Source organism: Camellia sinensis, chromosome 10, assembly GCF_055761805.1.
Source record: "Camellia sinensis isolate YWXY chromosome 10, ASM5576180v1, whole genome shotgun sequence".
In the NCBI taxonomy this organism is placed as follows: Eukaryota; Viridiplantae; Streptophyta; class Magnoliopsida; order Ericales; family Theaceae; genus Camellia; species Camellia sinensis.
The window spans coordinates 52,390,531-52,401,552 of NC_138970.1; the positions used below are offsets into that span (position 1 = coordinate 52,390,531).

Consider the following 11,022-nt stretch of genomic DNA (forward strand, 5'->3'; position numbering starts at 1 on the left):
ATGCCAATGAGCGACGAGCTCAGTAATATACTACAACCCGAAAATACCCACCCCGATAATAATACTCATAAATAATAAATATCATATAATAACAGAATAATAAGCAGCATTTAATAAGCATAACAGAAATGCTAATAGTTAAAATAATAACAATAGATAAATAAATAAAAATGACAAATGGAAATAGTGATTCATCATAAGGAAAATGCATGCTTTTCTTTCTAATTTCTCATAGATTCAGTTTATTAGATAAATTTAAGTAACTCCCCGCGGAGCACTATTTCCACTCAACCGCTAAGCAATGGCCACGGGCAATTCTGACTCCCCCTTGGTCAAATATTCAAATGTTACTTACTGTAACTACCAATGATGCCCACGCACCAGGGTTATGTACCCGAGTCGTGACATCACGGTCTGCCCCAAGGGAACGGTCTATGTTGTGACACTCGCACCACCAACCTTATATCGCCTACACTGATAAGAGCCGAAATACCTTCCCGTGCCATGTTAGGGTTCGCAACTCACTTGCGCAAGATTCTAAACCGGGCTCACCCCATCACTTGTAAACTTTAATGCATCTATTCAATTTCGTGTTTCTTTACTTCATCAAATTCACATTTTAATGCATGTGTGAGTTTTAGTTTGAGAACCGCAGTGACATAAGGTTTATATAGCACAACACAATCATATATGGCAACCAAAATAAATATGATAGAGTGTCTTAGGAGTCATTGCAAGATTTCTTAAGAATTCGCATACTTCTCCCTTCAGCACTGTATGGTTAAACAAAAAAATATGAAACCCATACCATATGATGTTCAACCATTATAATATTTTAACTGGTGCTAGTTCATCGAGTTAGGAAAATATTTCGAGAAGAATACCAGGGCTAAAAACGATTTTAAAATGGAGAATATTTTTTTGGAAGAAAACTGGTTTTCTGGACAGTGAGTTTCATTCACTTCCAGCACAGATGTTCTGTGTTCGAAAAATAAAAAGGGTCCTCAAACGGTGTCGAAAAGAGGAATGGTCAGAAAGGTTTGCTAAATTTTTGAGTTTAGAACATATTTACAGAAGAGTGTGAAGACTGAAAACCAGTCGAAGATGGTCAAATAATTTTTATAAGAAAACTGGACAGATTCTGTCACATTTTGGAAAAATTGGTGTTTCTCTGTCAATACTTAATAAAAAATTATGAAACCAGCGGCGTTTGAAATATAACTTAAAAATATAACTTTTCCAAGTGGTCGTGCAGAAAAATATTATTTGTAGAGAAAATGGGACCTTTTTGAAGTCGCTGTTTCTGCTGTGTTGTAAGTGATGCTTAGGGAAAACATTTGTTTTGGTAAGAAAATGATGTCCGATAATTTTATAAAAACTTTACACAGTGTATAACATCTAAATATACTTCCAGTATACATAGATTTTTAACATCAATTAATTTCAATTTATTAGAGCTCTCTTTTCACCGGATAAAGTCTAAAACAGTGAGAAAAATCTATGCTTCAAGTAAAGGGGGCCATTCTCATCTCATTTTACTCTTTTGCAAGATTATTTCAACAATGGAGAATATTAATTACATAAAAACAACAATAGCTAAGCCATATATTTATATCAAGAAGGAATATGAAACTATAGCACAATGAAATTCTCATCCTATCAAAGTTTTAAACATGCATGGACTATGTTGCTATAGATGACTTAACCATGCTTAGACTTGCATATATATTATATAAATTTAGTTAGAGGAATCTAAGGGAGGGTAGAGGTGATGTATTCTTACTTTAGTGAGGTAAAACAAATCCCAAGTGTTGGCCCTTCTTCCCTTCTCTTCTCTCCTTTCTCTCCCTCTCTCTCTTTTCTCAGCCGTGGAGAACAAAGCAAAGGGGCTGGATTGTGTTCTATATGTAGGAGAGCTGGGGGAATTTAATTTATTTTTATTTTATTTTCTCTTCTTCGCTTGGAATTGTCATCTACAAGTATGGGCTAGGGGTTTAGAGTATGCTTGCATGCCATATCATGCCTTGGCAACAGCTTTATTGGGCAGAAGTCAGCCAAAAAAATTCTGACTTCTTCTTCTAGCTTAGGCACTCTCATCCAATGATTTAAATGGTAGCTGGTAGCTTGCAGGTTGCTGCCGTGGCTGCCTTATCAAGGCTTGGAATGCCATTGCATGCTCACCTCTTAGGGAGGTTGAGTGTGCACTTGGGGAAAATAAGCATGCAAGCCATGTTACCTAGATAAAGAGAAAAGGAAGTGGCAGTCAGCCACTTTCCTTGCAACTTGATCATTTTTTTTTTCTACTAAATTCTAACTAGCTTATTTACTATCAATTTAATCCATTTAGTTTTCACAACTGTATTTTGATACAAAATTTTAATCACATCAAGATAAATAATTTTATTTAAAGGAATTTAATATTGATATTAATTATGGTCTTTCTAATATTATAATTTAAAGGTTTAACAATCACTATAGATTGGCTTAATATTATTATTAATAAACTAATTAGTTGTCTAAAAATTTAGGTTCTTACAGTTCTGACTTGAGAAAACGTGTTATGATTGAAGCTCACAATTCTAAATTTGCTTTGCATCCAGGGAATATGAAGATATATCATGACTTGAAACAAAATTTCTGGTGGCTGGGAATGAAGAAGAGAATTGCTAATTTTGTAGCCAGATGTTTGCATTGCTAACAAGTTAAAGCTGAACATCAACGACCTGCTAGATTTCTTCAGCCGCTTCCAATACCGGAATGTAAATGGGAGCATATTACTATGTACTTCATTGTGGGATTGCCTCACTCTTCCTGAGGTATAGATTCTATTTGGGTCATTGTTGATTGTTTAACTAAGTCTGCCAATTTCTTGCCTGTCAAAACTTCTTATAATGCGGATAAATTGGCTAACATGTATGTGAATGAGATTGTGAGATTACACGGTGTGCCAGTATCTATTGTATCTGACAGAGATTCTAAGTTCACTTCGAGATTCTGGCAGAGTTTACAACAAGCTTTAGGGACTAAACTGAGACTAAGTAGTACTTATCACCCATAGATAGACGGCCAATCAGAAAAAATGATACAGACTTTGGAGCATATGCTTAGAATGTGTACCCTAGATTTCCAAGGCAGTTAGGAGGTCTATTTATCATTGGCCGAGTTTGTTTACCATTGGTCGAGTTTGTGTATAACAACAGTTACCATTCAAGTATCGGTATGGCCCCTTATGAACCTTTGTATGGTAGAAAATGTCATTCTCCTATCTGTTGGGCTGAGGTAGGTGACAGACCTTTGTTGGGACCAGAACTTATGCAAGAAACGACTGAAAATGTGAAATTGATTTAACAAAGATTGAAAACTGCACAAAACCGCCAAAAGAGTTATGCAGATGTCCGAAGAAGAGATTGAGAATATGAAGTCGTGGACCATGTATTTATCAAAGTGACTCCTATGAAAGGTAAAATGCGGTTTGGAGTGAAAGGCAAATTGACACCGAGATATGTTAGGCCATATGAAATCATTGAGAAGATTAATCCGGTGACGTATCAGGTATCTTTACCACCAGTCATGGAGCATATGCATAATGTTTTTCACGTATCTATGCTTCGAGAGTATTTGAGAGATCCATTCCATATGATTAAACCAACTCATGTGCTTCTGAAAGATGATTTTACGCATGAAAAATGGCCAATTCAGATTGTGAATCGCTGGATCAAAAGATTGAGGAACAAAGAAATACCGTTGGTAAAAGTTGATTGGCAAAATCACGGAGGAACCTATGCAACTTGGGAGACCGAAGAAGACATGATGAAGAGATACCTTGATTTATTTCCTTTGGATCCGGTATTCTACCAAAATGAAGGTAATTCGAGTTTAGAGGACCAAACTCTTTAAAAGAGGAAGACTGTAACAACCCCGACCTATGTTTAATTGCTAAACCACAATTAAAGATGTCTAATAAGTAATTAAGATGAAGTTCTGAATTAATTGTATGCATGTGACATTATTTGTGTTTATATCTGTCTACTTTAGGAATATATGTTTGTGTTTCTATTTTGTTCTGCGAACTGAAGGCCTTATCGGCATCCGATCAAGAAATTGACTTGATTTATGTGTTATTTTGTATTTTTAGAATTTTATAGTAGGGTTGATTGAAATTCGATTTGGAACGAATTAAATTAGAATAATTAATGTCAATTTGCTTAGCTTTAATTAATTCCCTAAGCAAGCCTATATAAAGCCTATATACAAAACTTGAGTAATCTTTTCTTCATCATCTTTGAGCCTACAAAAAACAAAACGTGAGAGAGAGGAAGAGACCAAGGGGTTGAGATCAAAACTTGAGCTTAGAAGAAATTGCTATAGAATTCAAGGGAGTTGATTTGGAGCTTAGTGAATTCATCAACTAGAGCTTAATTGAGAAGTTGAGGTAAGGATTCAACACTTAGATTATATAATTATTATATCTAGGTCATGATTTCTAGGGGATTAGGTTGAATTATGCAAGAAATGAGCTAGTAAAGTAGAGAATGTGAACATTTCATACACGTATGGGCATTTCATGGATTTGGAGTTTTGATTAACAAATTCTCACATGCAAGGACCTATTTTTGTTCAATTATGGGAGCTCATTGTGGTTTTGCATTTTAACACTCCATTGTACATGTTTTTGAAGGTTAAAGTTCTTGACAACGCATGCATGTTATGTATACATATTGATCAAGTTTGCTTTTGGAGAATTCACTTGCTTTTGGGCCTCGATTTTGTGTAATGAACCTTAATTCATGATGTTTCATAAGTTTACAAGTGTTTTCCCAAGTTTTGGGGCCCAAAGGTTGTGTTTTATAGCTTTGAATTTGAGTTTTGGACTTAGAACATTAATCTGGAAATTTTATAATTCTGCCTCTCCGCTAGAGTGACAAAACCTGTGCTCGAGCGACCACTCTTGATTTTGCACTTTCGCTCGAGCGACCAAAAGTCGGCTTGAATGTAAAATGTATGCTCCCAGAAGTTTACACATTTTGTAGACCACTTGAGTGACAAGAGTTGCGCTTAAGCAAAAACCTCAGTCTCATGCTCGAGCGACCGTTGAGCGTGAGTCGAGCGGCAAAATCACACAACTAGTACTTTTGTAGAGTTTACAGACTATTTGAGTGAAGGAAGTTGCACTCAAGAAACCATTCACATAATTGAGCCTCCGCTTAAGCAAAAGAAATTACGCTCGAGCGAGGCTCCTGTATTCAGCATATTTGACTAAGTGTTTTCAAGTGTATTTCTGTATTCTCATTGCATCCTAAGCATTCTTAGGTCAAGATTAAGACATAATAATGAGGATAAGGACTAGAAACACGCCAAGTTAAGAAAAAAACTAAGTTAAGTGCTATCCGAGTGTGTGTTACACTATGTGTGTATCTGTTATGTTGCGTAGGTCATGCGCCGTAAGCTATCTGATTTGTCTACTTTGTCTGTCTGCTTTTGGAGTCATCTGTGAGTAATAACTTAGTAAAGCTATGTTCAATCTTATTTATTTTCTGTATAATGAAATAAGATCTGTTTTCTGAAATGTTATGTTCTGTATAATGAATGATTGTTTAATTTTTGACATGTATTCGTGGCATCCTTAGCATCATGTGATATCTGTTAGCTGTTACTCGGTAACGGAGATTCCATCATGGAACTTAATATGTCTGCAATCTGTTACCCATATCGGATGCTCCATCATTGAGTTCAGCATATCTATTATCTATTACCCGGATCCGGAAGTTCCTTTATGGAACTGGTTATACATAACCATTATCTATTCTGTTAGCGCTAATGAATGTACTACGTATGATTAAGTATAAACTTTGATTTCTATATATGAATATGAATCTGTTGCTGATATGAACTTTGATTTCCGAATCTAATATGGGACATCATTCAACTAAAACTTTTTACTCTGTTATTATTCACTAGGCTTCCACTCACTATTTATATTATGTATATAAGTGATTAGGAGCATGACCAGGCTTAATGATGATCGCTTAGAGCTTGTTTTGTCGGCCAACCTTTATGCCTTCCGAGAAGGTTTCGGAAGTCATGTGGTCATATTTTGTGAATGTATAAGACTTGTTTTCTTTTAGTATATGAGCAAATTTTCTGTTTATCTGTACATTGAGCTAAGTCCCCTTTTGACTTTATTTGTGTAAATGGGTGACGTAAGACTACCATATTTATGACATCACATGTATATATATAAGTTTTTGAAAATTTTGTCCTATGTACGTTAGCACAGTTTAATGGACTATGCATGTTTTATATATTTGCTTCTGCAGTCCCTTAATATGTGATAAACTGTTCAGAGGCCTTTCGTAATCCAAAGATTACTGGCTGATTATGACGCTAAACCTATAGGGGTGGATTTAGGTCGTGACATTGGTGATCCAACTAGAGAGTGTTGTTAGGTTTAGTGGGGTCATTTTAAAGCTCACTTTAAATTGTTTGACTCATTCATTTTTTTTTATTCAACAAGAAGGGTATCTGTGCAAAAAAATTATATTGATTAAATATCGGTAGCCAAATAATCGAATTACATTTATTGTAAAAAAAAAAAAATTATTTTTAAAATCATATTTACCATTCAATTTTATAACATAATGTAACTTGAACATATAGTTATTAATATCTAATCAATTTAATTTTTTACATAACTTTTTGTCTTGACAAGTCTTACAAAATGAGTTATTCGGATCATTGAAGTGAGCTTCAGAATAGGTCCACCAAACCCAACAGAAAATCCATCCCCAAAAAAAAAGTCAAAACAAAATATGTGAACTAAATTCATTTTGAATGTGACTAATGTGATATTACTTTAAATTTATACTATACATTTTATTTTTTTTCATCTTTTGAATTAATTTTTCCATCCCCTAACTTTTTCTATATGATATTGGCTATTGTTTGCTCCAAATAAGCATGGGACGAAATTAGACGATCTATATCAACCTAACCACGTGCTTCGGTTTCACCATTTATGTGCACTTTTAGAATAATGTTAAAAATCTTAAAAGTTTTATTAAATATTTTATATGGATGTGAGACTCACATAAAACTTATATGATGTGAGTCTTACACTCATGTGAGACGTATGGTAGAAAATTTAGTATCTCTAACATTTTTCGCACTTTTATTCGAACTTTCATCTGAAAAATGCTCTCTACAGGCGCTATGTTGTCTTAAACTTTTTCATTTTATTTATGTATAACTTTTTAGTATATTTATAAGTTAATTATCACGTTACAGTTTAATTTTGATTCACTCAATAGTTTGAATTAATAATTTTGAATTTTTTTTTTATATTTTTAAATTTTCTCAACAATTCAAATTTGAGAATATTACTTAATGGGATAAATCAAATATGACAATTTGTCTCACTCTACCCCAATCTCACATTCCCTTATTTCGCTCCTCATTAATTTTTTCCGTTCCAATAAAAAAAGGGAGGGAATAGGATTGGCCTCTCCTTGTCCTAATCCCATATCTCTAGTTCTTCCCATTCCCACCTCAATCCCAATTATATTAATTAAATAACTTTTTATGTGTATGTTTTTACATGTTTAATTTTTAAAATATAATAAAATTACAACATCAAAATATTCATTTGTCTCTTGTTTTTCACTTCTCTATCTCTTATTTTTATTTTCTTCATCACCCATCAATTTTTGTTCCTCATTATCTCTTTCTCATTAGTACCATATCCTCCTACTAAAAGTGGAACTCGACATCGAGACGGGGACAAAATACCACAAATCCAATGCCCATCCATTGTTGCAAGTCTTGGTTTATTTTTACCAAACTTGAGCATGAGTAACTAAACATTTACCAGAAACTGATAAAAACCCTCAATGCATTTTGAGTAGATTAAACTCTCAAGCTATGCTATGGTAACAGAAAGTAACTAACATACATTATAATTGTGAAAATACATAAAATTGGGAAAACAATTATACCTGTAAATTCAAACAATCAAGCAATCTCTTATAATCTAATTATCCCCCTCCTGATCATCTATGTTCTCATCATCTCCACTCAGAAGCTCCACAACCTTACTCATGGCAGGCCTTGTATCGCGATCTTCCCCAACGCACATCAACGCAACTTTCACCAATGTTTCGAGCTTCCCATCACTGCAAGCATGGTTCAATCTTGGATCAATCACTTCCAGAAGCACGTCTTGCTTAATCTTTTGCCTCACAAATTGTACCAACCGATTGTACTCGTTCTCTTCGCCTACTTCCCAATGGAAACTAGATGCCCTCTTTCCGGTCAGCAATTCCAACAAGACGATCCCATAGCTGTACACATCGGCTTTTGCATCAATTGTTACGTTCTTCATCCATTCAGGAGCCAAATACCCTCTACTCCCGCGCACCCTAGAAAAACCCGTGTCAAGGCTTTCTCTAAAAAGCTTTGACATGCCAAAATCTGTCACCTTGGGTTCGAGGTTATCATCTAGTAGTATGTTTTGAGGCTTTACATCACAATGGAGTACCCACTCGAGGCACTCCTCGTGTATGTAGGACAAGCCTTTTGCAGTCCCAAGAGCAATGTTGTATCTATGTTCCCAGTCTAAGGCACTACTTGGTGAATCTGTGAACAAGAGTTTGTCCAATGACCCATTTTCCATGTACTCATAAACCAATAGCTTGTGCTCGCCTTCCGCGCAGAAGCCCCACATTTTCACCAAATTTCGGTGATTGAGCTTCCCTATGATGCTCACCTCTGCCCAAAACTCGGCATCTCCTTGCAAAATGCCTTCCAATCTCTTCACCGCCACGACTCTCTGGTTGTCCAAAATTCCCCGGTAGACAGTCCCAAAACCCCCCTTTCCTATATTTTGTTTGAAGTTCAGAGTTGCCCTTTTTAGCTCGGTGTAAGTGAACCGTTTGAAGCCCAATGCTAGCACAATGTAACCCATGTTCGCAAGTTCCTCATGGACATGTTTTCGAAACACAAACCACCAACCTAAGCCGATGCAGACCATTTCAATGATTGCTACCGAACCCACGAATGAAATTAGTAACTTCATGTACCCATTTCGCTTTGTGTCTTCTCCACCACCACTAATGCCAGAACCACTACCACTCGACACCATCACCTCTGCAGCCGAGCAATTCAAATCACTACTTGTATTTAGTACTTTCCCTTTCTGAGAGATCGCTATATCTCTTGGAACTTTTACATGAGCCACCCTGGAAAGATCAATAATTTGAAATCCACTCAAGAGAGTCCTTTTGGGAAAGCACTGTCCTTTTCCAACAAGCGAATACACGAAACCTTGGCATTTGCAATCAATCAGGCAGGCATTCCTGCAAGATTCAAAACTCAAGCCGAGGCCATAGGTGTCCAAATCATATCCATAGTAACCCGTGTTTGGGATCACGACAAAGTCAAGCTGATTTGTTGTTGTAGAATTACAAGTCAGCTTGAACCGAGGCGAGCAGCCTTTGGACCAATCAGAAGGGTCAATTCTGTAAAAACCATAAGGGCAAGAACAAGTAGGCAAAGGGTTGTACCTGCAAAAACCATATGGTCCACACAGTCCATGAACCCTGCAAGGATCAACACCACCGGGCTGCCATGTCACCTCCCAAAGCCCGGTCGCCCCATCCAAGCTATACAGCCTCAAAATCCCGTCATAATCGAGCGTTAACCGTCTTTTAGGCCCAACCCCAAAATTCGATGCATTAAACTTCAAATCATCACTTGATCTAAAACTTCCTCTTTCATTAAAAAATGCCACCCTGGAGCTATTGTACGGTGTTCTGCCAAAATAGAACACTGTCTCTTGCACCGTGCTAGGCCAATAAATACTTGAAACCATAGGACCGTTATAGATAAGGTTCAGTATATTATTATCATCAAATTTAAGGTTATAGTACCCGGACAAGTACGTACCTCGTCCCCTCATAGACACCAACGTCGTGTTCCTGACAAGCGATTGTGTCGGGAGCAGGGTGTCTGTAGGATAATCAAAACTTTGCCAGATCACATTATCATTGTTTGTCACTACTACTAAATTCCCGGTGTCAAGAAGCCGGACTTCCACTTGTCCTTGCGAGAACGTGTTGGTGGCCCACATGACCGAGCCACCGGCGTCAGTTAATACGAGGTTGCCGCTTTTCTGGAGGGTTAACCGTGACTGTTTTCCGTTAACGGGCCGGTCTCGGTTGGCCATCCAGACAACGGTTTTGTTGAGGGAATTGGTGAACCAGATTGAGAAACAGAAGGCGTTTGTGCCCACCTTGTAGAACCCAGAAGAGAATGTTCTGTTTGGGGAAATTAAGAAGTCTGTTTCTTTTTCTACTGATAAGGAGGTTTGGGGGGTTAAGGTTGGGAATCCTTGTACTACGGTTTGTGTTGAAGACACTGACAGTGCAGAGAACACAGTAAGGAAGAGGCTGAGCAGAAGAAGTTCCATGAAAGAGTTGGAGAGAGGTTTTACAGTCTGGGAAAATGAATCTGAATCTGGTAACTGAATATAACAGTGGTTGTTGGTGTAATAAGGATTTAATATGATACAATGAAATTTAAATAGGGTTAAACTAGGTTAGACTCATTGGTGGAACTGTATTTTTTTAGATAGGACATTGGTTGTACTTATAGTTCATAATTTCATCAAAAAAATTGACAAATCATGTTGGATTGCAATTTTGTGATTCAAAATTGAAATTACACGATAATATTATATATTTTTGTTATAGCAATACATATTTAATATTTTTGAATTACAAAATGTGCAAAACTATCACAAATCACAAATCATCGTAACTATGTACATAATATTTATTACAAAAATACTAGGATATAAATTACACCTGCCTCTTTTGAGATTTTGAAAAGAAAAATGTTAGAGATCATGAAAATTTTGTCATGAAAATGATCATGAAAAATTTGTGACCTTAGATTACCTTGATTAGTGTGTGGTGCTTTATTGTAAGTGTAATCCAAAGGTCACAAATCTTTCATGACTATTTTCAT

At 36.2% G+C, this 11,022-nt stretch overlaps 1 protein-coding gene across 1 annotated transcript; it reads right to left on the reverse strand.

Annotated features, from left to right (window-relative positions):
• Window positions 1-7,793: 7,793 nt before the first annotated feature.
• On the reverse strand, window positions 7,794-10,622 carry LOC114289526 (putative receptor protein kinase ZmPK1). Its single transcript, XM_082893374.1, has one exon. The coding sequence runs from the start codon at window positions 10,460-10,462 to the stop codon at window positions 8,027-8,029; it is 2,436 nt and encodes an 811-aa protein (XP_082749500.1). The 5' UTR covers window positions 10,463-10,622; the 3' UTR covers window positions 7,794-8,026.
• Window positions 10,623-11,022: the final 400 nt, after the last annotated feature.

Excerpts from the sequence above, each read along its gene's own strand:
- LOC114289526 (XM_082893374.1), bottom strand. The coding sequence starts at position 10,462 with ATGGAACTTCTTCTGCTCAGCCTCTTCCTTACTGTGTTCTCTGCACTG.